This window comes from Epinephelus lanceolatus, chromosome 15 (assembly GCF_041903045.1).
Source record: "Epinephelus lanceolatus isolate andai-2023 chromosome 15, ASM4190304v1, whole genome shotgun sequence".
Classification (NCBI taxonomy): domain Eukaryota; kingdom Metazoa; phylum Chordata; class Actinopteri; order Perciformes; family Serranidae; genus Epinephelus; species Epinephelus lanceolatus.
In genome coordinates, this window is record NC_135748.1 from 21,559,037 (window position 1) to 21,586,978 (window position 27,942).

Sequence of the window (27,942 nt, forward strand, 5' to 3'; positions counted from 1 at the left end):
TGATTTGTGCACTAAAAACATGTAATGACTTTATTTAGAGCATTAATTTACATAAAACTGGTATTTGTTCACATCACTTTTACAAACACGTTTGTCTGAAAGGGAAACTTTGGTGTTTTAAACCTTGAACTGTTTTCCCATGTTTTTGTTACCATGTATCCAATGGAGACACGTTTTTTAAATTGGTCCAGTATTGAAGAGTGAGTGTTTCAGCTTTGAAACAGGCTACAATTTAATCCCAAGGGCAATTTTGTATTGAAATTTAAGTCTATTAAAAGTGCTTGTTTTTGCCACTGACAAGCCCAGAGTTATTGCAACTGTCCAACAACATTATAGAGAGGATCCTACAGAGAAATTAAAGCTTTCTTTAGTAGTCAAGTCTCGCTCAAGGAGAAGTCTTGTTCTGAAATCTTGCAGACTTTTCCACATTGTCAGAATCAGTTATATATTCAGCCATGACATTGAAAATCATTTACATAACACAAAGCTGCACCTTCTGTACTCCAACACAACAAACTCTTCAAGCAACTCCCTTCTCCAACTCTTACTAATGTTTAAACCACTGTTTTTCTTGCAACAAGTACCTCTCGCATGATTTTAGAATGAGACTGGGTCACATTTAAATTCTCTACAGGGTCTTATCTGTAATGTCAATGTCAGTGCCAAAAACAAGCATGTTTAGTGGATGTAAATAGATGGTGCACAAGCACCCGTAGGGATTACATTGCAGCCTCCTTGGCCACTGCAGCTGGAGTGATCTCTCTCAATATCAGACCAATTTAAAAACCTGTCTCCATCAGTCACTTAGACAAAAAAACATCAGTTAAATAGAGCCCAGGTACAAAAATACCAAAGTTTCCCTTTAACTGGTTGCTACCAGAAAGCCTCTTGACAATTTAAACACACTATTTCACTCAGTCAAATCATGAGCTGGACGTGTTATAGGAATGCACATTATAAGGCATTATAATGATTATGTGATGTACTTGCAAAACATTACAGTAATACAACAATTGAGTCTTTTTTTTTTAAAGCGTAGCGTGCTGAAACAAAATTTCTTCTGTTCGTAAATAACATTCATTATGAGCTTCAGAGTTAAGGCATCGTTGAAAATCAATAAAAACTGGACATAAAACTCCCACCCCTTCACCTTAGAAATAACACTTCACAACAATGACAGCGAGTCAGTACTCTTTGCACTAATTGTTTAAGCTTTAGGATCACATATGTTGCAGCAAGAAGCCCCTTTTATTCAACAGAAAAAAAGGGTCATCTTCAAAGTTTCACATTCATTGAAAGCACCGTATGAACCGGGGATATGACAACAGCATGGCCTCCTCGTTACTGGTTTCCTGCATTGGTCCTTCGTCTTTTTCTAGCCCGCAGCTCCGCAAAGAACTCGTGTACAGCTTCGACTGTGACTGTCTGATAGAGACAAGGAGGGAATGGTTCAAGTTTGAGATTTGGAGGAAGAAAAAGGCGAAAACAGAAGACCCAGTGTCCAAGAAAAATGATTTTTGGATGCAAAATTGCACTATTTAAGCATGTAAAACAAAACCAACTGCATGTGGTTAACAGCTGAATACTCAAGTATCAAATACCCTAATAGATGTTGAAGTTTAATTCTAACACTCCAGACTAAATTTGCACTGCTATTCTCACCTTTCCTTCAGCAGCACACTGGTCTAAAAACGCAGTGAGCGAAGTTGTCAGCTCGTTGAAACCTGAGGGAGGAACACACGGTTAATTAGTCTCGATCAGTTGCCTCTGCCATAAATTTCATTTTGCATGATTACATCCTTGGAGGACAACTGACCCCACATCTTCCCCACTGCCCTCCCCACGCTCACCGTAAATGACCTCCAGCTGCTGCACACGGTCCATCGAGCTTGTCAGCGCCATCAGCGGGTGCTGCCCAAACGGCTCGTCCAAGCCTTTGTTCTCGTAGGCCAGAATGGTGTCGGACTGATCCATAAGAAACTGCACCTCGGCAGCCACATACGCCCTCTGTGCAACAATGCAACGCACAGTGGAGAAACATTCATTCATAAAAGACATACTTTATGGACTACATGAACCAGGATCACATGAGCCAACACCTGCAAAGTGGCCTTCTTGTGCCCTTTGTTAAAGCCCACACTATAATCTGAGAGCTCATTTTTGTGGCCTACCTTGCAGCCTGTGCAGGTGCAGAGCTTTGAGCGCCAGCTGTAGGGCCAGAATACCGCTCCCTGTCTCTGCCTCTCCAGCCCCTTAGCCTGCAGCTCCTTCAGCCTGCACACAACAGGTTTGGTCGTGGCTTTCTCAGAGCTGCCTGTCATTTCCTCATGGGTCCGTTTGCAAGGGGAACTCCTGCTTGGCGCTTCCTAAAGATACAAGTAATAGCAGATGATGGGGTGCGTTTCTGTGTTAAACTGGCAGGGAGAACAGATGATAACACCTGGGCTTTGTAAAACATTTCTGCACACAGCACTGCAGACTCATCCGGGGAAGTCTCGGGGGCGACTGACACGATGAGATGATTGGGCGATGACAATCACCAGTTTACAGTAAGCTGTCCTGTGAAGCCTGGCCAAAGCCATCTACAGAACAGGAGCAGCAGTGCCTCATGGGTCATTTCCCCCCTAATTACCCAGAGGAGGGGAAAGCACGATAACAGGAGCTGGAGCCTGCCCTACAATCTGCTCATTACCCTCCAGCCCCATCTTGTGGCAACAAAAATGTGCACAGTGAACACTCACATACAGTTGGGGCCCCTTTTTCCAACAAATCCCTTTAATACACACTGAAACTCTACACTTTACAGCTGTAGAGGGCTTTCACATTGTAGAGGAGGGTAGACAAACAGGTAAACTAGAAGCACCCATCATACTAACATAAGTAGGAAACACCTACAGATTGACACAGTGCTCACTCAGCCTCCAGTTAACTTATTTATATAGGGACAATGCCCATAGACGAACAGAACGAAAACTGAAACTGAACTTTGCAACTGAGTTACAAAGCAAGGTTAATTATATGATGTGCCTTTTCCCTATAAATGCAAAACTATGAATATGTGCTACTTTTTAAAATTGATCTGTGCATGTACAGTATATGTACAAGATAGGTTAAATACATTTGGAAAAGGATGTTTTCTTTAGATTTTAACCACTTACAGGGTTCCCACACCTTCTCAAGCATCAAATTCAAGGACATTTCAAGGATTTAATTTCTTCTAGACTATTATTGTAAGGCAGCAACACTTGTGCAATTCCTGAGTCCAAGTTGAATTTCCCTACGGGGACAATAAAGTGTATCATATCGTAACGTATCATATGTTGCAGGCCTAATTCACTCAAATTCAAGGACCCAACACAGCTTAGTTTGAGACATGGACTCACTTAACGTTAGTTTTCTGGGTTGCTTGCCGCTGTTTGACCTGCATCATTTCACTTCGATCACTCATACACACATGACTGTCGCACTCTCTCAAGGGAGGTGGCGGGTGAAACAATGAAGCTGCGGCATACACACACACAGAAAGAAGAATGTTGTCTATTTCCTGACATTAAGTCAAAATAATATCAAAAGAACTTTCTATTCTTGCTCAAAATATATAAATCAAAGCACTTTCAATGACCCATGTCTATGTCAAAAACTTTCAAGTGCTGCACCTGTGTATTTTTTTCCGAATATACCATGAGCACAGCTGAAGGAGAATGCAACCAAAACCACTGATGGAAACATATACATTTATGTTACTTCCATTTTCCAGCAAAGCCCTAGAGGACTGCGATAACGCATGCGTTCGTGTCACAGGAGTGTTCATAATAACAAGTTTCCGACTTGTAAATAGTGTTCAACATCCAAATTGTAACTGCGACTGGGAAGGCTCAGATATAATTCAATTTGGCACTGTTATTTGGAAGTGCCAGAAAACCAAACAAACATGGCTGCCTCACATCAGCCAGCGTCAGTCATTAAATGCAGTTGTATGGACATGGCATTATATTGTCAGTAAACTGTATTTTGACTCTGACACAACCAAATTTCTGATTATTAAACCACCTGAAGTTGTCCGATGACATGAAGGCTTGTGTGTGGTTACCATAGCCATCCCATATGAAATAATTTCATAGCAGGGTTAGCAAAAGAACAGATTTGGTGTTAGTGTTTACTTTAACTCCCTCCTATCTGATCTTGTTCTTAACATGGCAAACCCTTAATGCAAACAGAAAAAGGCACCATGAGTTTCTCACCTCCTGCTTTGTGTGCTCAGCAGTGGTGGATAGCTCCTCATCACTACCTTGACTGGACTCAGAGGCTTCTTCCTTCTCTGTTCTCTCCTCCACATCGACTTCTACCTCCTCCTTGGGATGACTGACGCTGATCACAGGTGGTGCTAAAGGGGACAGACAGATGGAAAAATTTCTATCTGCATTTCACTTTTAAATGTTTACAATGTGGTCTATACTTGCTGCCCTTGACAAATTATTAGTCACCTGCAAAGTGAGCAGCATACGTCCACAAGACGGGAGCCTTGTTCATGCAGGCCTCGCATATCATCTCCTGCAGCTCCTCAGGTTCCACTACAGTGCAGCCGAGGTGCTGTCAAACACAAACAGAATGACTTAAATATGAATTTGAATGGGAAAAAAGCACTCTGTAATGTGATTTCAATAATATGACTTATGCTTACCCTACTGTGAAACCAGTCTTCGCAGATGACACACTGAATCATCTCATCGTCGGTCTATTGGGTAATTAAAAAAGGTGTTTTGTGTGATGACAGATGACAAACGTAAACAGTAGATTCGATCCAAATAATCTGAATTGCATGAATGTTCAGAGTTAATGAGGAAATAAAGGGAATACCTGATCATCTGTGTCTGGGTACGGCCGGTCACACGTGCAGTAGCAGCCACTGAAGTTGTGATTGTAGAGGTTTCTGATGTTTTCCTGGTCTTTGGCCTGTGAATACAAGAGGTGGAATAACTTCAACAATCAGAGCATGATGATGAAATTGGAAACTGCTGTAAAACTAAAAGACTTACAGGAGTTAGCTGACACTTGAACGCCCCAAACTTGCCATTTCCACAGTCACAGCGAAAATTTCTACATTAGAAAAACAGGGAAATGAAAAGGATAAGGCAAACTGTCGGACTGAATTTTGAATCATCAGCACAGAAAGCTTGCACAAAATACCTTTTGGTGTACAGTTCAAAGATGTCATGCCCATCGTGGCACTTATTGGCACAGGCCAGACAGACCCCAGCAGGCTCTGCAGCACTGGGAGTGCAGGTGTTGCAGGCAAACACAGCCTGTCTCTTCACGTAGCCCTGCAACACATACACAGCAGCATGCATATTACTGATGACATGCACCCTGTAATAAAGGACTGTACGTGTTATTTTATATTCTCTGAATAGAAATGCTGCAGTGGTACCATGCAAAAGGATTTTAATGTCATAGTTTCACTCCAGTGTCCTTCAGAGAATACAAACCCTTTTATTGGCAATTATAATAACATACTTAACAATGAAACTACAGCTTACACACAGCCACACTGAACACACACACTACTACATCTACAACTGCTGTATTAGAAGAAAGCGACTAGGCGACAGTAGGCGGATGAAGGCGATGGCTGCAGGGCTGCGGTGCAGGAAGCTTTCCTTACCCGAGAATAAGAGCAGTTTTCCGGGTCGCTTCCAGCCAGCACGCACAGAGCCTTCTCCAGCTCCTCCTCGTTGGCGAGAATATCGTCAGGGTCCGAGTCCTCTTTGTGTGCAGCCATTCTGGTAAGAGAGAAGAAAGAGGACACAAAGACACACACAGACACACCGGTGTGAGCTGCACAACAGTGTTGACAAATGATGATTGTTCGGGCGGGAGTTTGGGCCAAGACCACGTGGAGGAAGTGACGCAATGCACTAGTTAACAATCAACTACCTGAGTAATTGAATGTTCGGTACTATGTCTTTTTCAGTAGTGATTTTTAATTAAAGCAGGTAGCATTCATTTGGTTATATCATCGTATGTATGCTATGGTGACCAGTCCTTCTCATGGTGGCATGCAGTAAACCATCATTAAAAATGATAAAAATTAAGTTGAATTTGGACCCAATTTTTTAGGATGTTACATACCTGTCCAGGTGGTAGATGGAAGTCAGGAGAGAGGTTGGAGATTGCTGGTGGTGTCCGTGTCTTCCCTTCTGCCACCTTAATGGCGTCTCTGCTGATGTGTATTTTTGAAATATTTTTGTTTATTTTGTTTTCAAGACGTCATGGTAATTTTCAAGCGTAAGTCTTTTGAATTCATTCATGAAATTAGGACAAATAGTCAGAAACGTTCAAATAGTGTAGGCTAATGGTCATATAAAGGCTAATTAAAATAATGTTGAATACTTGAATAACTAATTGAGGCTACTGTATTGTATTATACTTTATATTTTTATTCAGATTAAGATTCAGATTTCTTTATTATTGTACAAACATACAGCCACATTCAGGTGCACTCATAAATAAACACAAGTAATAGATAAAAATTATAAATTGTATGTTGTATTTATATTGTTTAGAGTAAGTGTCTTATTTCATTGCCTTATTTTATTCTTCGTAAATGGCTATATGCGCAGTAATACAATGAGGATGCCTGTATAGTGACAGTAGAGATTATTTATGTGTCATTTACTGTGTCATGTTAAACGTTTTTCCTGTGAGTTATAGTGGTTGTTGTTGTTTTAGCGTTAAAACTGGTAAAAGGGAAAAAAAACACAACTGCTGTATGTTGCAGTGGTTTTCCGATGGATGGCGCCACTGTGATGTGTTTCTCTATCAGGACGCCCGCCGAAAATATGCGCTCATGCTGAAAACAGTGGATGCATTGCATGAGGGTGCTGTCATTATGCAAGCGGTGGTGGGACAATAGGGCATCGGTTCATAATGCAAACTGCAATTGGTTTATATACAAATTCACAACCCAGTGCATTCTGTCTTTAACTTTATTGATTCTTCATGTATGTGGTGTGGATGACAAACACACAGGCAGTGCTTACAGGGAACACACTGAACTTCTCTGACCGCATCCCGGGCGCCTTTAAAGGCTGTCGGAAATGTTAATCACTCGCCATGAACAGCCCAATAAGATGGTGAATATGCAGTGCAGGGACTGAGCTAAGAACTCTGGGTCCCGAGAGGAAAAACAGTCCTACTGTTGGTATCTTTTGCCTTGATGATGAAAACAAATATTGCTGTTAAAGTGATGATCATCAATAAACAACTGCTTTAAACAGATGTAAACTTGGTTACTGCACACGTTACGTTTTTTTGTTATCCTTTCAATTAAGTTGACCATACTAGTTTATAGTACACAGTGGCTAGATACATATTTTTAAGTAGAAATAATTCAAAATTATTATTTTGGACTGACATAAATAAGTTGTGTGCCTATCATTACATACAGAAATTATTCCATTATCATTTATAGCACTTTCAACTATTTAAGTTCAATCCCAGGAGGGAGCCCTTCTGTGCGGAGTTTGCATGTTCTCCCCGTGTCAGCATGGGTTTTCTCCAGGTACTCCAGCTTCCTCCCACAGTCCAAAGACATGCAGGTTAATTGCTGACTCTAAATTTGCCGTAGGTGTGAATGTGAGTGTGAATGGTTGTCTGTCTCTATGTGTCAGCCCTGCGATACTCTGGCAACCTGTCCAGGGTGTACCCTGCCTCTCACCCAGTGTCAGCTGGGATAGGCTCCAGCCTATTTTCCACTATTCAACTAGTGGCCCATGGGCCAAATGTGGCCTGCGACAGGGGCAGAATGCTAATTTACAACTAAATTCAAAATGGACTTTTTCCACTTTTAATGTAAATATCAGGGTGCCAGGGTGCATAAAAAGCATCAAAATAGAGCTTGTTTATCACAAAAGCGTCAGGAAGGATTCCAGGCCCCCGACAGAGGTCAGGGCTGAGCCCCGAATGTCCTCAAATCCTGGAAACACCCCTGTGTACACCCGACCCCTGTGGAGTTGTAGTGACTGGCCCCTGGCAAAGTGGCCTCTGCGCATAGCAACTTGCATATCCCTGAATTTATGCTATGGACCTATTTCTCTGTGTCCTACATGAAATTATTATTATTATTATTATTATTATTATTATTATTATTTTTTATTATGTATTTACATGTGTAACATCGAAGTTTCTATTGCATGCCCCCATAACCCTAGAGTAATCATTCTTTAGGGTCTCTTATCCACTTCATGCTCCCTTCAACAGGACATTTTGTGTGTTTGAATGAATGAATCAATTAGTCATCAAACAAAAAATTAAATTAAATAAAATACTTATTTTTCAGGGAAAAAAGCAAAACGTTTGCTCACTCCAGCCTCTTCAATGTGAAGATGTGCTGATTTTCTCTGTTTTATATTTAGTGAAAATTGTATATCAATGGACTGTTGACCAAACAAAACAAGATAACTGTGAAGTTGAGATGGACATTTAATAGACAACCTGATCCATCGATTACTCGAGAAAACAATCTGCCAAGTTAATCGATTACGAAAGTGCAACAGCACGTAAAAACAGGCCAGACTGTGATTCGTCAGTTGGGAGCGGTATTTTCCGAGGGGCCCGTGAAGGCAGCGTCAGTCTCCTGGCTCCTGGGTGTGTGCAGTCAGTTCAACCTAGAGACTGAGGGAGAAAGCACCAGGAACATCTCAACGTGAGCACAGCTGTGCCTGTCATCTGTCACCTTGTTTGAAAACTTCTTCTCCTTCTCCCCAGCACGGACCGAGAATGGGAAACTACCCGAGCTAGTTTCTGAAGAGGACACACATTCAGGGGGGAACTGTGCTAAAATTGCCAGGTTAGTTAATGCTAGCTCACCACAGCCTCTTTTTGACGTAGTTACCGTGCAGTCAGTTGCTTCATCTTTTAGTCAACTAGCCGTTGCTAGCCGTGGTTAGTTAATTCATTCGGTACTCAGGGGTGTTGTGGATCTGTTCAGCCGTTTAACGTTGCTCCGTCTTGTTAGCACGCTAGCTTGTTTTCTAATTGCATGCCATCGGTTAGCTATGCAGATTGTCTCTGCCCAGCTAGCTAGCTAACGTTAGCAGTTGAGGTTAGCGAAAAGGGGTCAGCGTGTGTGGTTCGCTGATGCTCAACCACAGCTACTGTACTATAATGTTTTGTAAACTAGATAATGTGAAGCGTGAGGGCGTTTAGCTCAATGAGGCAGACAAGTAAGCGCCACTTCTGGCTGTGTGTGACTCGTGAACTTGAGTACTCCCTTCATTATCGGCTGTTGTAAGACATATACGTTGGGTTTCCTGTTTGCGTGTGTCCAGGTCGAGCCTTCAGTCACATCGTTTACCTCCAGAGAAGGATCAGGAGCACAGTGGAGATGCAGACCTTCCTGAAAGGCCGGAGAGTCGGCTACTGGCTCAGCGAGAAGAAGATGAAGAAGCTGAATTTTCAGGCCTTTGCTGATTTGTGCAGGTATGTGACACTAATATGATGCATCCAAGCCAGGTCACATACATTCACATAGTATGTCATTTACAATGTGTGTCACAGTGAGCTAAGAGGTGTGCTCAGTCAGTGGTTTAGTGCTAGGTGATGAGGTGGGTGTGCTACTATATAGATGAGTGTACTTTCCTATATATTTCAATGGCTTTTTGGCTGATAGGTGAGTGTATACCCCTCCACTGGGTGTGCTGACACAGACACTGCATTTCCTCTTAATGACTTGATGACAACAGGGACTGATTATCATTTCTTCTGCTCTCAGAGGGAGTAGTTTTCATTTGAACGTCCTCTTTCATACTCACACACAGCATCAGTGACTTCCCTGCTCATGTCAGAACCAGGATTATTTGTCACCTCTACAATACACACTCAGCATTCATGGGAGCGAGATACTGTTCTCCACACAGCTGATAAAGCCTGTGTGTCCTGTGTGTGTCCTCCCTCCATTATAATGCGAAGGCGTTTCTTTATAAATTGGTATGTATGCATACCCCAAGGTACGGTGCCACTGACTTGACTCAGTGCCTGTCGAGACATAGTGGGAGGAGGGAATGTGTGTAGGTAGGAGTGTGGTGCCCTAAGGCGCATGTGTAACAGGACAAGCAGCTAAAACAGGTGTTATTATTTAGTCAGTTGTCCTGAAGCATGAAACTGTAAGGCCGGTGTGTGTGGATTAAAAAGAAATCTCTGTTGTGTTGCTAACATATCTAGAGCAGAATATGTGCCACAAAGTTAACCTTTGATCATTACTGTATCTTACAAGGATTTTTATTGGAAGAGGGTGATATCACATGGAGCAGTCTTAGCTGTCTGTGTTTAGTTGTGAGACATTATCTAGAGGAAAGAGACATAGCTGTCCAACTGCATCGCCATAACATGAATTTGTTCAAGGGTGTATTTCTGCAGTGGCAAGGATTTGCTGCCCAGCCTTGAGAGGAACAGCTATATGAGCGCTGTATGTATGTTATCTTCTTGTAGCTTATCCTTCTCCGGCCAAGTAAAAATGTTATATAAGGTCTTATAAAGTAGGGCATGGATTTTCTCAGCAGACATGACTTCAGGAGATGTGAACTCTCCCTCACTGATTTACAATAGCTGTTACACAGTATACTGGATTGGGGAATGGCTCCAAGGTATGGCAGGCGCCTTATCATCTCTTATTGCAACATTGCCTGGCTGTCTATGCTGCATAAGGACCACAGTCATCCTGAAACTACAAACAACGGCAGCAGCTAACAGTGAGAGAGAATGGAGAAAACATTTAATAGTCTTCAGTCATTTGATTTAGCAAGAATGCACCCTGGTAGGTCAGCGTGCATTACAGCAGGCAATCACTTCCTACCTTTTTAAAGAGGGTTGTTGCCTCACAAAGCAACCTGGTTGAGCCAGCACAGATTACCACACTGTAATCCACCAAAACATTTTTAATCTCTTCATAAACCTCCGAGTAACACCTCTCCTGGCTTTATCCCTGCATCCTGCTTACCCCAGTCTTCCCTCATAGCTGGTCTGAGGGCTCTTCAGTGTGAAGGGCAGGGGGCAAGTGTTAAAGGGTGTTTGTGACAAGCTGAAGAAGAGCAAGAAGATGAAGTTACATTGATAGCTTTATACAGGAACAACAAGAAACACCCACACATTTAAATGGAAATGAGCCACGCAGTAAATAGGGTGTATCATGTGTACGATCACCTACTGAAACTAGTCCTCTGGTTCTTTGCTTGACATATTTCCCTCACCATATACCATGTTAGAAAGCAAGAGGCATCTTCAAGAGGAAGGAAAAGATGGGAATAAGATAACCTTCCTATGTGTGGTACCTGTATATACATTACAACTGCTATTTAAAAGGCATTTTGTCTTACCAGGAGGTACAACTTTCCAAGGGTGTGCCAGTCATGCTGCTGGTGTGCATTAGTGTCAGCTTATTAACAAACCCTAAGGCAGTAAACCAGTTCTATTTATTAAGTACTGGTTTCCTTGGCAATATCACACTCTCCAAATATCATTTCATGCTCCTTGATTTTATTGAACAGATAGATATGTGCAAGTTTTTGACTCGTCAGGCTGTATTATCAAAGATAAGCCAAATGTTTCACCCTGACAGGATGTGCCAGTGTCATACTCTCGTAGTGACTGAGCAGGTTTTTTCCCCTCTCATCATGTGGCACGCAGCTGACATTGTGAGTGCTTCAGTGTGGAGCTGCCCTGTCTTGTGCAGCTGGACTTAAGGGATTCCTGCTTGTCAGACCCACTGGGGTTTATGTTTTTGTCCCGTCGGCTTGCACAGCAATTTCAAGGCTTCCTACTGACTCGCATATACCTGATTTGGAATAATGCAATGCCCTTGAAAACAGCCAGCCTCAGCGACTTTGGATGATGTGAAAATATTGTCATTTTGTCCTGTCAAGGCGAGGCCTCGCTAGGACAACAAGTCTAATGAGATTATATTGAGCTACACCCACTGTATGCTTGTAGTCCTTCACCCAGTGATGGGGAAACTGTGATTATTCAAAACCTGTGACAAGTATAACATGCAAGGAGCTGATGGTGTTGATTTCAGGGAACACACAAAACAGGGTTTTAACAGCCCAAACAGGTAATGCGGCTTCACCTGGCTGTCTAATGTTTGCTTGATCACATCAACAGATTCTCAAATAACACCAGCACGTAAACTTTGTAATCACATACTGTCATGCAGGGCAGTAGCCATGTCTATGGTGTACCATCATACCCAGTTTTAGGGTTAGAGTTTACGAATATATGGTGCTGTGTGTCAGTAAGAAACGGTGCAATAAAAAGTGTCTTGTTTTTCATTGAACCTCCTATTGAAAAAGGTCTGACCTTGGCCTGCTTCTCCGCTGGGTCTCCTCCTTCATCCCTTTCATTCTGCTGGCTGTGTAACAATATAGGAGAGCAGATGATCTCCATATCTGAGATGGGACGAAACTAAAGGCCCCATTCACACCACATGAAACACGCCAGCTGCAGTATTAAATATCCACATTGTTGTGAAGCGGTGAATGGCTGCACTGCTGTTACCATGGGGCTGTAACCTCAAAAACAACTGGGCTGGACTGACTGAGTCGGTTGTGGCGCTGGACTGGTTTTGCGCGTTCATCGTAAATTCCCCCAACTAGGATATGTGTTGTTTGGTCCATTTAAATTTTACTTGTTATATATGTTTTTTTCTGATGTGTAGAATGGAGCTAGACAGGTCACTTGACAAGCCAGCTCCACCAGAAATGTGAGAATGTCTCTGTCCATCTACTGTTTTGTTTGGGCAGTTATTTGTCTTTCAGCGGTGGTGGGATTAGGTTGAACATAAATCCAACATGTTAAACAAATGAGGGACATCCTCTGTGCCATTGACAGATTTCCTGAAAAACTCTTTTAAAAGAGAAGTCATCTTGCCTTCTAATTATGTACAAGTGGTTGTGGTTAAACATTTACTTTAACACTGCTGTTTACTGTCACACCTCTTCCTAACTGAGATTGTTTCAGTTTTCCCAATGAAGATGCCCTCACCTACTCTGTGTGTCTGTGAAAAGGCTAAGTGCCGTGTCGCTTGTCTGATAGAACTCTTGCCCTGGCTCTACTTCAGCAAAGCTTTGCACACCTCCAACCTATTGTCAGCACAACAGCAAACTGTTGCTTCCGCTTGATCAGCGCTTGATAGACTCTCTGAATGTTGTCGTCACTCACAGCATATCTGGACAGCATATCTTGCTCGCTGTATGTGAAGAAGACGTTGCAGAGATAAGGAGAAGAGATCTGTCCAGGTTCCTCATGCGTAAAATATAATACCATTGTTGAATATCATGTTAACGATATTACTTGGGATACATAAACAGATATTAAAGTGTACTTAGTTTTGCCTTACTGCAGCTCTCAGTATGCTGCTAAAATACTACAAATTGTTTACTAGATTTAAAAAACTGAAAGTTAATTGAACAAAAAGAACACTGAATTTAACACAAAAGACGTAAAACACAAGTTACATTTTATAGTGACGTTTTCTACCCATACTCTCGTTCAACTAACTCAAAAAATTCCTGAGTGCAACATCACTGTCTTTCGCAATGTGTTTATTACCTAAGTTGACATTGCAATGAAGATTAATTTTTTTTAAAAAGCCAATACATTGTGCAGCCCTGGTTTAGTGGTGCACTATCTTATGATAGTCACCTCCACCAAAAACTCCACTCTTATAGTGGTCTGCTGGTTGCCAAGCAACTATTTCTGATCCAAAGACTAGTATTTATAAAGTGGAATATTCCTCAGCTCTGGGATGGGAATTTTTTTTTTTTTTTTTTTTACAATCTCCGTGGCTCTTCTCTGCTGTCCTGCTATAACCAGACGACTACACTGAACAATTTACTTTCACTGTTTGTTTGTGTTTGACATCTATGCACAGATAGGCTCATGTGTCAGTAGCTCATGTCCATATCTGTGCAAAGTGTTTTAAGACCTCGGCAAGTTTCTGTTTTCTCTCTCGTATGAAGAGGAACTGTTTTGTCATCACGTTTATGTCAAGAATAAAAGGAACCTTCACAGTTTAAAGGAAATAAATCCAGCAAGAGCAACTGATGCAACAGCAGGTTTTACTTAGCTATATTTCATAACATTAAAGTGAAAGAAACAAACAGTAATTAACAGGACTGTGCGTTCTTGTCACTTTCACTATGCAAGTAAAATATATTTGTTGGATCACTTAGCTTGTGTTGGATTTCTGCTTTTCTGTGGGCTCGTTCAGATCTTTTCATCCACTGAGTAGCTCATCAATAGTGCCTGACACACATTTACTTTTTTTTTATACATATATATATATTAAGAAAAACTCACATTTACATAACGTCTTGCATGTTATGGAATTAGATACTTCCATGCATTGCAGTGTCTGTTTATGACTGATAACTTTTTGTTTTTGGTCAGATTAATGACTTTTATTTTTGTCTTATTTTTCAGGAAAAGAGGAATAGAAGTTGTTCAGGTAAGTGGACAAACTTATGACGCATACTGTTTTTTTTGTTGTAACAATACAAAATTGAGCAGTCAGTCATTGTTTTAGTTGGGAAATCTTATTCACCTTATTCCTAGCCCCCAGGGGCGGACTGGGACTAAAAAACAGCCCTGGACTTTGACTCGGCCCAGCCCACAACAACCAGTGCGTGGAAACTCATCAGCCCCAGACACGGGTGTCAAAATACTTAAATCTTAACACATGATAGTATACCTTCCAAATTATAGCAATAGCACCGATGTTGACTAGATGTTGTGTTAAGAGCATAGTGTGGAATACTCACTGAGAAATAAACGACACAGTCCAGATGTCTCTCTTCTGAACAATACAATGCAGGTGACTGCCTGAAACACACAACAAGACATGGTATGAGTTATGATAAATCACAATGTAAAGAGGCTGTAATGTCTCTCCCATCTGCACCTGCTGCACACGGCTGCTCGATTTGCGTGACGTATGCGCTTCCTTCTCCTTCAGTTTGATTGGCAGCTGGCCGGCTCATAGATATCTATGTGCTGGCTGGCATTCAGTTTAAAGGCTACCACCTAGCGGACTGGACGTGGAACAGTAGATTATCAGGGAGAAAAAGGAAAAAAAAAAATAAAAAAAAAAAAAGGTGATGACTGCATGGTGGTCGCCGGCCGTCCTGGAGTACCGGCCGTTCTGTGATTCTCCAGAACCTCCAGATGGCCAGTCCACCCCTGCTAGCCCCCATGATACCTTGCGTGAATTATCAACTTCCGGCGTTTTCCAATGGTAACAGTTTGTTTGCGGTGCTCTTTTCTTCTTTCCAAGAGCAACTGGGAAATAAAATGTGGAACACACACCACCTGTTACAGCTCAAACGGAATTATGTGATCACACCTCTGCCACCTCTGACAGCCATCTCAACGCATTGTTTTTCCTTTTCAACTGAGTACGCTAGCAATTAGCTTGCCTCGCTCCGTTAAAATATGGTTAACTTTAACATGGCCCGAGCTAGCGTAAGTTAAACATCTGCTCCTTCTAAAGATGATTTATGATTTCTGATGACTTATTAAGAGATACTAACACATGCGGCAAACATTTAACATAATTCAGTATTAACTGTAGCTCCATGTAGAGTGAATAGATGTGATGTTTCCCAGCTAATCTGTTTACACGTTTTTTTAACTTCTGATTTATTAAAAACTGTTCTGAGTGAAACATGAAGCTGAATTAAGCAGCAGACTTTAGTAATATAGAGTAGTCGTAGAAGAAATAACTTTTGGTGTTCATGTTTTTATATGATATAAAGGAATTACGGTAAATCAGTAACACATACTCAGCCCTAATGACTAAATACATATTTCAAGGTATGTTGCTGAGTTTATTTTATAATGAGCAATATGCTAATGTAGGTTGAGAATGAAGTCGGGGACGGGGAAAGACAGGGATATCATGTACCGACGTTGAGTGACGGACCTATCAGTCTAGATGTCATTCTCTTTTGCAAATTCTGATTTAATACATTTTCGCTCTGTCTCATGAAACTCTTGTGGTTTTATTTCTCATATGCTAACTAACCACAGAGAGTCTATGGGACTAACTAGCTTACTGCTACTTCCGCTATCTCACTGGAAGCTGCGCCCATAATCATTTCTACAGAATTCCCCTCAGGAATTAGGTGGATAGGCTATCCTTGTTGAGAAAGTATTTATTCTGAGTCAGTGCTGAGTTGAAACCAAACCATTCACTACTCCACATACTTGTGTCAGATGTCCATTGTAAACTACTGTGAGTTGTTACCTTCTACATACCTGTGTAGTTGCTTCACATTCTTGCTATTTTCAGTCTGTGAGCATCATCAGGGAGGGTCCACCAAGCCAGGTCATGTTCATCGTTGAGCTGTGATGCAATTCATGTCAGCAGAATATGGCCTTCACTCTGTAAACTCTGTTGAATGTCAGCGAAATCTAATTGGGGCAGTGGTTACTTATTCTATGAAAGTGTTGGGGTGCAGGTGTGTGTGGTTAAAACTTTTTAAAGCTTGGTAGTATTTGTAGAAGTCAACATAGTATCTGACATCAGTCACGTACACCAAAAGTAGGGCTACGTGATGTGCAAAAAATTGACAGATACTGTGATATGAGTTGTGATTTTAGATTTTAGTGGGGATGGAATTTTTTTCATTTCATTTTCACTGTAAAAACTTGCTGAGGTCTGTACCAAACAAGTATGTTCCTTAACGTCTGGAATATAAGTTGTAGGCCAGGGCATCTCTGTAGCACCCCAGTCCTTCATTAGTAGTGGTATCTTGTGACATGTTTTACTGTTATCAAAATTGCAGCTCTTGGAGTTTGGATATTGCACTTGGCCAATAATTGGCCATTTTATAATATAAAACTGCCTAAATGTGAGCAGCTACAGCTCCTAACAGATTGCTAATTATATTCACTTTAAGGTATTCTGTTTGATGTGGACATACCAAAAGGCATAATAGCCCATCTCCAGTAATTACTTAGCTCAAGTAAAAGAGGGGTGCTGAGTTATGTTCAGCTACATATGTTCCCCAGGGTAGTAAAGACTGCTGTCGTTAATGGATATTGGACACAGTACAGTGCATTGACTTAGTAAACACAGCACATACAGCAGCATAGTAACAATTGTTACTAAGTCCTGGGAGCTCAATGTTGACAAGTACTCGTCAGTTAAAGTGCTTTCAGCAATTGAAGAGGAAATTATCCAGCCTTTTCTCTCAGTCTCTTACTCTGGTTTTCTCTTTTAATGCCGTCTCTTGTCTTCTTGTTTGGGGGGGCCTTTTCCTCCTTATGCTTTGAGGTTATTTTTTTCCTCTCGCTGTGCTAACGATATAAGCACACCCAGAAAGAGCCTTGTCCTGGGAATAGTCCCAAAGTAAGCAGGGGCTTTGTTTCCCACTGTGCATTCAGTCACTCCTGGGAGAGTAGGTCCTCACAAACCCTCAGCTCGGGGTACCCAGGGACTCGCTCAGCCCCCTGGCCTTCCCAAGAACTCTTTTCCAGGACTACCTGTTGAAGTTTTTTCCCCACTTTTACAAATCAGCATAAACACTCCTTATTTTTAGCTTTGCTGTCGCTGCCAATTTAGAAAGCTCAGTTTACTCAGACCACCAGAGGTATTTTTCAATTTACACCGGTGACTTTGTCGCCCGAGATGCAACCAATGCCAGTCAGTGCCTGTACTGTCATGGCTGCATCAGAGCGAAGATAATGGTAGCCGTTGTAATGCTTTGGCCTTGTTATACAAGTCTGTGCACAAAGCTGTCTTCTCCTATTGCACTAGTAAATTCTGAGGCCAGCAACCCTCAGACTTTCCCTTAGACTGTTGACTGAATGATGCCGTTTCTAATTTCAGATGATGCATTTGGAACCATGCTATTCGGTATATATTTCCTCTTGTCTTGTGTTGTCCTGTAATTAATTTGAGCCCAATCTCACTGAAGCCAAAGACAAATATACACATTAAGACATTACAGTAAATGAATGAATTCATCTTATTGAAGAAGAGCAATGTTTTGCTAGAGACACAGATAAAGAGAGCGATTAGGCGAGATGGTAATAAAGGGATATCGTGTGAAAGGAAGTGGTGGTACAGTAATGGAACATCTTTACCGCTTTACCGTCTCGCACTGCTGTTGCTTCAAAATCAAAATTGTGTTTCCTTGCAGATTAGGTGTTCAGCTCGAGCTTTGTTTGTGTTTCATGCATTTGTGGTTGTTTTTGTTGTTTTAGCTTTAAGGGTGGGCAGAGTGTTGCTGTCATGTGGATATCAAGTCAGTTGAACCTTCTCTAGAAGGCTGGTGTAGAAAATAGCTGCAGATTTATCTCTTACAGCCAATTGAATCACCTAACCTTGTCCCTGTGATCTGACAGGCAAACTGATCCTGACCATAACAACTCAACCTTGGATATCCAAGGATGAGTTAAGTCGAGGCTTTTTCTGGCAGAATAAACCATCAGTTCATGTCGTTGACAGCCTCATTACAAGCTAAGTCACGCATTTGTTGTCTGTAAAAACAGATGTGTTGGTCTAATGGCTGTGTACTAGAGCTGAAACAATTAGTTGATCGGCAGAATCTGTTTGTTTTGGATTGCTTGTTGAAATAAACCAGATGCATGAAGGTGTCACCTTGGGTTTTCGGGATATTGTGTTGAGCATTTCCATGGTTTTCTTGTCAGATCAATCCATAATGAAAATAGTTATTGGTAACAACAATAACAACATGGGTAGTGTGTTTAAATGAACTGTGGTAAACTTCCCTCCATTTCACCAGTTCTAACCGGCTCATGTCTCTGCTCAAACCCAGATTTTTGCTCACTCTACGGCTGTTGCTCAAACTGCAGATTGTTCTTTTGCATTTTCTTATGCCCCACACCACGGACACAAAAAGTATAGAAGCAGATAGAGAGAAAGAGATGCCTTCTCTCTCTCTCTCTCAAACACCAATCACACTGTACAATGAGGCAGAGCTAATTGAATATATATACCAAGATTCTGTTCCTGCATTGTAGGGCTGTACCTGACTCAGATGTATGTCAGTCAGATCAGATATGGCTGTTCAATACGAATATTCAACAATTGATTCCTTTTTTTTCCATATGAAGTTGGAGAGTTTGAACAGGATTTCAGCATTCAGTGTGACGGCGACATCCACGAAATATAGTAAACAAGCTAACTGCGCTAAAGATGAATCAGAAATGTGCAACAACATTTTTTGCAGATACTGCATTTCAAACTCAAGCCAGAGACTGTATTGTATTAAGTTGCTGTGAGCTGTGAATTCACCGCTTCTAAGCAGAAGGCAGAAGATAACATCATCTCAGAGCCTTAGAGGACTAAGCCTCTCTTCCTTGGTGCAGCTTCCTCCATGTCCACAGCAGCCTGTATCGAAGAGCGCTCACTCTGCAGCAAAATCTAGGGAGAACTTTTTGGTCCCTAGATTTTGCTGCAGAGTGAGCGCTCTTCGATACAGGCTGCTGTGGACATAAAAGTTCTCAGAAATAGTCTCCACTGCACGCTGACTGGCAAAAAAAAAAAAGAAATATCTGCTCGTCTTGAAGCAGTCTCAGTTGATTGAAGGTTCTCTGACTGATGATATGAATCTCCAACTTTTAGGGGGAAACACTAGTTTGTGAACAGGAAGTGGACGCAATACTGTTGCCCGTATTGTGAGAAATGAAGGCTGTAAAAACTGAGATCAAACGATAAGACTTCGCAGTGCTGATGAAATACAGTACAGGCCAAAAGTTTGGACACACCTTCTCATTCAATGCGTTTTCTTTATTTTCATGACTATTTACATTGTAGATTCTCACTGAAGGCATCAAAACTATGAATGAACACATGTGGAGTTATGTACTTAACAAAAAAAGGTGAAATAACTGAAAACATGTTTTATATTCTAGTTTCTTCAAAATAGCCACCCTTTGCTCTGATTACTGCTTTGCACACTCTTGGCATTCTCTCCATGAGCTTCAAGAGGTAGTCACCTGAAATGGTTTCCACTTCACAGGTGTGCCTTATCAGGGTTAATTAGTGGAATTTCTTGCTTTATCAATGGGGTTGGGACCATCAGTTGTGTTGTGCAGAAGTCAGGTCAATACACAGCCGACAGCCCTATTGGACAACTGTTAAAATTCATATTATGGCAAGAACCAATCAGCTAACTAAAGAAAAACGAGTGGCCATCATTACTTTAAGAAATGAAGGTCAGTCAGTGCGGGAAATTGCAAAAACTTTAAATGTGTCCCCAAGTGGAGTCGCAAAAACCATCAAGCGCTACAACGAAACTGGCACACATGAGGACCGACCCAGGAAAGGAAGACCAAGAGTCACCTCTGCTTCTGAGGATAAGTTCATCCGAGTCACCAGCCTCAGAAATCGCAAGTTAACAGCAGCTCAGATCAGAGACCAGATGAATGCCACACAGAGTTCTAGCAGCAGACCCATCTCTAGAACAACTGTTAAGAGGAGACTGCGCCAATCAGGCCTTCATGGTCAAATAGCTGCTAGGAAACCACTGCTAAGGAGAGGCAACAAGCAGAAGAGATTTGTTTGGGCCAAGAAACACAAGGAATGGACATTAGACCAGTGGAAATCTGTGCTTTGGTCTGATGAGTCCAAATTTGAGATCTTTGGTTCCAACCGCCGTGTCTTTGTGAGACGCAGAAAAGGTGAACGGATGGATTCCACATGCCTGGTTCCCACTGTGAAGCATGGAGGAGGAGGTGTGATGGTGTGGGGGTGTTTTGCTGGTGACACTGTTGGGGATTTATTCAAAATTGAAGGCACACTGAACCAGCATGGCTACCACAGCATCCTGCAGCGACATGCCCTCCCATCCGGTTTGCGTTTAGTTGGACGATCATTTATTTTTCAACAGGACAATGACCCCAAACACACCTCCAGGCTGTGTAAGGGCTATTTGACCAAGAAGGAGAGTGATGGAGTGCTGCGGCAGATGACCTGGCCTCCACAGTCACCGGACCTGAACCCAATCGAGATGGTTTGGGGTGAGCTGGACCGCAGAGTGAAGGCAAAGGGGCCAACAAGTGCTAAACACCTCTGGGAACTCCTTCAAGACTGTTGGAAAACCATTTCAGGTGACTACCTCTTGAAGCTCATGGAGAGAATGCCAAGAGTGTGCAAAGCAGTAATCAGAGCAAAGGGTGGCTATTTTGAAGAAACTAGAATATAAAACATGTTTTCAGTTATTTCACCTTTTTTTGTTAAGTACATAACTCCACATGTGTTCATTCATAGTTTTGATGCCTTCAGTGAGAATCTACAATGTAAATAGTCATGAAAATAAAGAAAACGCATTGAATGAGAAGGTGTGTCCAAACTTTTGGCCTGTACTGTATAATTCAAGATTCTGTTACTGTGCTGCCTACTTTTCTCTTTAAATGATTTTAGAAACACATTTAAGCTTACCTTCATACAAGATTGTTTGTTACTGTTCAGCTGCCATATTGTTTTCGGGATGAGTAACTTGCATTATGTTACATATCAGCAGGAGAGTTTATTGGTCTGGTGTCGTGCAGTGCATTGTGGTAGTTGTAGGTTTTCTACTTTTTCAGTAAAAGAGAATGCCACAGCCCTTTTCCTCTGTTCTCTCTGGTCATATAGCAACAACCTAGTTTTATGAAGACACCATGTTTCTAGCAGTTAAATAAATCTCTAAAATCTACTTAATCAAAAATTTTACAAAGAGGTCAAAATGATACATACATATGTTACATTGCACTTCCCCACTGATGTATGGTATTTGCCACAAGAGGCTTGATCCTCCAGTGGGTTGTAAGTGATTATGACGTCACCCTGTGTGATCTTTTCTAAATCTGGCAGCCCCAGGGACCTCATTTTATATTTCCATTTCTAGTGTGGGAAAGCCACATGTATACCCACCAAGACTGACAGAACTGAAAAAGAACAGATTGTTCTTTTGAATGACTTTACATGATTGCCCCTTTAGCCTCCGGCATCTTTCCACTCCAGCTCTTTTTTTAAGTAGCCCATTATCGCGCTCACCTTGTCTCTACTTTTCATCCCGCCCCATGCTTTCTCGCCCTCATCCAAGCGATTTTGTAGCAGCTCATCAATACTGACCCCATAGCCCTGAGCTCATGAGAGCCATCCACCCAGCGCTCTGTACATTAGCTTGTCTGTATCACAGAGCTGATGAGATTAACTCACCAGGCTCGGCCTTGCGAAAGCCAATATTCGCTCTCTGGGAGAGAACCCATCACAGCAAATGGCCATCGTTTGAGTGGGCTGTCCATAGAAAGTTATTGAGTTACTGTTTTTATTATATGGTAAGTGCCTAGGAATTTAAAGTTAATTTCCGGCATGCTACTGTATCTCACCCACATATTGATCCTCTGGAGCCTGACAAACAAGATATTGTCTTTAGGTGGTATTAATTGGTCCACCAGTGGAACACCATCCAAAGAATACTGATTGGTGGCCATTATTTGCAATTAGTATGAAGGTTGTTTGGTGATTTAAATTCAGCATGGAGATGATGATGGATGAGATAATCATCAGTTTGACCAACATGATGGATCAAGACTCCTTAGCCATTCTTAGTAGGGCTTGTCTGAAGTCTCTCTTCTTCTTCTGCTGAGTCACTTTAGTCAAGCACATTTATTAGTGGTTAAATTTAATATTGTACTCAACAAAGTGAATAAATTGATAAAAAGGCAGTTGCCTCATTAGCTTCCAGTGCTCAACAGTCATCCGTGGTGACTCCAGGGATCCTGAGGAGACGGCTATTAGCCTAATGAGCTCCCAGTTTGACCCTCCGTATGGTTTTTGGCTGGAGATTGACGGTCATGTTGATCCTCTCTCATGTTAGTCTTCTACTTCATGCGAGGTGCGGCCAACAGACACATATGTTTCTCTTACACAGAGGTGTGGAGTGCTGCACGCCATACTAAATAAATCATTCATCACGTCTGTCTGCACTCTGGGCTAGTCTGACAACAAAGCAAAAGCCAGGTGAGATTAGATCCAGCTGAGGGCAACTAGAAAGAGAGATCTAAAGGATGAAGCGGCTCCATGGCAAAACTTCACCAGGCACAGAGACAAATAGCTGCTGCAAAACAATGGTTGATAAAGTTTGTGTGCACTGTATTTGTGCACAGTTATTTTTGAAAACGGAGGTACACATATGAGCTTTGTCCCTGCTGTTTGCTGAAACTCACCATTTTTAGATTTCCCTGGGGTAAAGCTCGGGCCCACCATGGAGCTACATCAAAGCTGAAAATACATTGGCCCTGAACTACTCTCCCTCCAGGATCCAGCATGTTTTTTATGCTGTCGGTCACCACCATGGCCCATCGCTCGCACTCAGTCCCAGAGGAACTTGCAAAGACGTCAGCTGACATTTCTGCTTTTAGCATTTAGCAGGACATCAGTGACTTTACCGCTGGGTTTTTGGATGAGCTCTAAAGCGGGGTCATCCTGTCTACGCACGGCAAGAGGAGAGCTTCATCCTCTGCAATGTGTCTTTGCCAGTGGGTGTTGACCCCCGCGATGTAGAGTCCTGCTTTTGTGGAGGGGCCAGGCTGTGGATGGGCCCTCTGTGTTGTGTAAGCAAGAGATTAAAAGCTGTGCCTCAGCGGAGTGGAGTACAGACTAATTCCCTTCTACCCTGCATGCTGACACTGCTAACCAGTCAGAAAAGACCTGCTCCTGTTTTTACCAGCACGCCGTACCTCACACCACTCCTGTCACAACTGCTGCTCATAGTGTTGCAGACCCAGTGATAGTTTATCCACAGGTGACAACACATTTTACGAGTATTGACTTACGACAGCCAAACAGCGCTATTAAGGTCATGGCAGCATGTTTGTGTGTTTTATTCATCTGCCATATGTCACACTTCTGTCTACCACATGATTCCTGATAAACCAGCTCGACTGCCGAGACACTGAGTCACCAAAACGTCTGCAGCAGTGTCTTAAACTTACTTTTTGATTCACTGGCCAAGGGGGCTGGAAGATGAAAACAATCCCTCAGTACTTTTCACTGAGATAACAAGGCATAACATTGGATAGATTGCCGATTTTTCCGCATTGTGGGGAGTGTGTGCAGATGAACAGTGTTTTGCTTCCCCTCGTGCCGGCCGCACTAGGAGCTAGTGGCACAGGGGCACCTGAACACTGCTGGGCACCTTAAAACTGTTCATCTGCACACTTTCCCCACACCACAGTGGCACACACCTGGTTGTAAATCTGTAAAGTATACCTTTTAAAGAAGAGGGCAGCGCATAATTTGAAGTGAAGTTATTTGAAGGTAATAATTTCAAGCCTGAGTACAACTCGTGACTCAAAATTCTACTTAAGTATTTGCTATTAAATGTACAAAAGGATCAAACAGGAGATTACATTTGAAGGTTGTGTAAACCTAGTAGATGATATATCATTTTAATAAACATAAACCTCCTCATCAGACTTCTCAATCTCCGCGCGCTCGAGAAAGTCCGTTTCACGGTTCTGTTTAGACTTGCATAAAAACACATCTGTGTGTGTGTGTGTGTGTGTGTGTGTGTGTGTGTGTGTGTCAATCTCCAACACTGACGACAAAAGCAGCACGCCCATTAATGACACAAAACTTTTACATAGCTATTTTTGTATGGCTAATAGCCTTCTGAGATTTATTTACCAAATGAAAAATCCACCCTTATTTGGAGCTTGGCAGGTTTTAATTTTGGACCCTGCTTGAGTTTGTCTTTAAACCCGGGCTTTACCATTTTAGTTTATGTATTTATACTGGTTGATTCAGATGAAGTATTGCCACCGTAGCTTTGCATATCACCTCCTGAAGCTGGTTTTTGAGTCCTACAGTGCATCATAACTTCTTATCCACAGTGGTCTAGTGTGTAAATACTTGATCAGCCACTGTCTTCTACAGTAACGTCTGCTACTAAAGAATAACTGTGCACTTGTCTGACTTTAGATATATAGAAAAATACGAAATTACATGTGCTGTGGTAGACGATTTTATCCATATTGCCCACACCTAACCTCAGCCCTCCATGCAGTCGATTTGAAAATGTTGTGTGTGTAAATTCCAGCAAACCGGCCAGACTCCCAGGACACTTTCAGCCTCATTGCCTTGTATACATTTTTGCAGCTCGCCTTGGCATATTGCTTTTGAGCTGAAGGGCGTGTTTCTACATGCAGGAGGAATGGAGGAGAATGAGATCCAGCAGTGTTAAGATGGACAGGGAAAGACATGCAGCGTTGATGTAGCATAATGAGCTCTTAAGGAAATGCAGCCTGACTGAAACATTACAGGGTGTGTGCTGGTATTTCTTTGTGTGTTAGCATGCTGTGCACAGACTGTGTGATTTGTGGTATAGGTTGTGCCTGCTTAACACAAGAAAAAGCCCATATTCCATGCCGCGTCTCTGTCAAAACAAAGTCTTACTTAATACAACTGGACTTTTTGTTCTTCCTGCTGCACCCAGTGTGAAGAACATGGTCTCTAAATCAATTGATATTTAACAGATTTACCACTCTGCGCAATTGACTTTTCAGGGCAGGACCAAGGGTACGCTAATCAGTCATCCATCCATCACATTTCTCACAATTATTAACCAGGAGATGTTAGCTTAACTGACAGGTATACTGCGGCCAACCCTGAACCAACTGAAACTCTGTACAGTTTTACAGGTCTTGCATTGATCCACACCAGTGTGATTAAGGTGTGTTCGCTCTCAGTTTGCGTACGGTCTGGATAGCAGGAAGGACAGTGGGGTCCTGCCCAGCTCTGAGTTATTTGCACAGGTGTTGCAGAGTTGTCTTTTGTCTGTAACAATCAGGTGATTCACATGTGCTGATTAGCTAATGGGTTAGTGTATGACTGCTTTACGCAACCGCAGCGCTACAACCAACACAATACGCTCTCTTTGACACAGTCTTGTCAGTGCAGTGTTAATGTGTTTGCTCTGGCTTCAGTTGTCTGTTAGTCCTGTAATTTCATTTTACACATTCAAGAATTCATGATGTGCTGTTAGATTATTTGTCACAGTGTTTGCCTAATAAATCAAGACAGCCACAGTTGTATTACTGCTGTTAGAAAACAGAGCCTAAGCCAGAGATATGTGATGATGAGTTTGTCTCAAAGTAAAAAACCTCATGGCTGTTTTTCAGTAATATTATGCCTTGCCACGTATTGAAGGCTGCTTTATCGGTCTCTCTGACTGTCTGTTTGTCCTTTCACACAACCCTGCCTCCTAAATTCAGAAGGTCCCTTATGTAGCAACAGAAAAAGCAGTCACAACTCCAAGCACCCTCGTGTTTTCTGACTTTAAAAGTTGTCTCTCACACACAACTTGACTTCCTTTGTCCAACAAACTGGACACTTTCAGCCACAATATAGGCCTTCTGTGAACTGGACTTTGCAATTACATCAGCAGAGGGCTCGCTAAAGTCTAGTATCTCTCCATCTCATGTACTGTTATTACTTGTATGTGTGTGTGCGTGTGTAAGCGCTGACCTACATAAGTCTTATCTTACTCGTAGAGCTGCTTTGACTACTTGTGAACTACTTGGCCAGTGCACTCAGTCTTTCATCTGCGGTAAACTTCAAACGAGTGCTAATTTGGCGTTTTCTCAGAGACTGTCGAATATGCTCAGCAAGACTGGAGGTCTGGCCAGAGGGAGAGAAAGTTTGTAACTCATAGTAAAATAGATGACGCCAGAAATAAATCCTGATGGTGTAATTCAAAACAAATACAACATAAACTCTGGCTGCACCAAAGTTAGAGCTATAAATAAAAGAGGGAGAAGGAAGATTTAGAGTCAATCCCCAACGCTGCTTTATAACCAACGAGGCAGAAAACAAAATATGTTTGTTTCCTAGAGCAGAGCTATGAGATGGGGGGAGAGATTACTCTTTTACTATCAACAGATTGGGAGTATAAATGAGGAGGGCAATGGCAGATTGATGATTTTCCCAAATTAGTGGTTTCTTTCTTAAAAATAAAAGCTATCTATCACACTAAAAAATAGCTTAAATTAGCTTGTAGTCAGTTTTAGTTTTGGTGAATTCTGCAGCCAGTCAGGTGCAGCTTCAGTCTTATACATATATTACAGTAATTCCTATACATCCTAGACTTCATCACTTGTATTGCCTCCTACCTAAGCTGCCTGGCCAGTGCACTGGTGCATGTATGCCTTTAATAAAGCATGCCGATACATACACACTTTCCTCTTGCATTTTTCCAACATGCAAATATGGTGAATGCTTTGTAACAAGGGAAGGGAGGTAAAAGGGAAACGCATTAAAATGGAAATTGCATAAGTTTGTCAACCACCCGCAGGCAACAGTACTTGAAGGAGGGGGAATTTTGGCAAGTTCTGACTTGAGGCCTGAACAAACTGTGGAGATTTAATAGATTTTTTTCTTTAGGTTAAAAACCTGCCGTTCTGCCTCTGTGAACATGCTTTTGATTTTGTGTAAAGAATACTGTTGGCGCTACTGTTCTCCCCCTCACCTGTCTGAGACATAAGAGATAGAGGCAACAGTGTCATAGTTTTTTTAATTTAATTGTTAATAAATCAAACAAATATTACAATAATATATCACTACAGATTTAAAAATGCAATTTTTATAAATGATTTGGTAAACCATTTCTAAATGTGATAAATGAATACCTGAGTGTAGGAGTGTGTTTGCACCGTGACCCTTGACCCATGTCTGTCCTTCTTTCCTTAGCTGGACCTCAGCCAGCCTCTGGAGGAGCAGGGTCCTCTGGACGTCATCATCCACAAACTGACTGACCTCATCCTGGAGGCTGACCAGAATGATTCACAGGCTGTGCTGCTGGTGCAAAGAGTACAGGTATGTGTCTTTGTCTCCCCTTGTTTCCCCGGAGCATTTATAAGTGATGTGAAGAACAC

The 27,942-nt window shown here is 41.9% G+C and overlaps 2 protein-coding genes across 2 annotated transcripts in view; one reads left to right on the forward strand and one right to left on the reverse strand.

The window, feature by feature from the left end:
* Positions 1-2: 2 nt before the first annotated feature.
* LOC117267016 (putative E3 ubiquitin-protein ligase UBR7) lies at positions 3-5,878 on the reverse strand. Its single transcript, XM_033642580.2, has 11 exons — positions 5,663-5,878; positions 5,188-5,321; positions 5,037-5,097; positions 4,858-4,953; positions 4,682-4,735; positions 4,485-4,590; positions 4,242-4,384; positions 2,172-2,366; positions 1,851-2,007; positions 1,663-1,724; positions 3-1,425 (listed from the first exon to the last, which is right to left on the reverse strand). Exons 1-11 carry the CDS (start codon positions 5,777-5,779, stop codon positions 1,342-1,344), a joined length of 1,209 nt encoding a protein of 402 aa, XP_033498471.1. The 5' UTR covers positions 5,780-5,878; the 3' UTR covers positions 3-1,341.
* Positions 5,879-8,616: 2,738 nt separating this feature from the next.
* LOC117267012 (inositol-tetrakisphosphate 1-kinase) overlaps positions 8,617-27,942 on the forward strand; it is a 41,163-nt gene continuing 21,837 nt past the window's right edge. The window contains exons 1-4 of the mRNA XM_033642574.2: positions 8,617-8,848; positions 9,330-9,480; positions 14,476-14,500; positions 27,758-27,883. Coding sequence (XP_033498465.1) covers positions 9,386-9,480; positions 14,476-14,500; positions 27,758-27,883 — 246 coding nt within the window. The 5' untranslated portion in view covers positions 8,617-8,848; positions 9,330-9,385. The remainder of the gene's footprint in view (positions 8,849-9,329; positions 9,481-14,475; positions 14,501-27,757; positions 27,884-27,942) is intronic.

Coding starts and splice junctions, on each gene's coding strand:
- LOC117267016 (XM_033642580.2), bottom strand. CDS start 5,779: ATGGCTGCACACAAAGAGGACTCGGACCCTGACGATATTCTCGCCAAC. Junction 4,954..5,036: donor TCAAGTGTCAGCTAACTCCT/GTAAGTCTTTTA, acceptor TTGTATTCACAG/GCCAAAGACCAGGAAAACAT. Junction 4,591..4,681: donor AAGACTGGTTTCACAGTAGG/GTAAGCATAAGT, acceptor TGTGTTTGACAG/CACCTCGGCTGCACTGTAGT.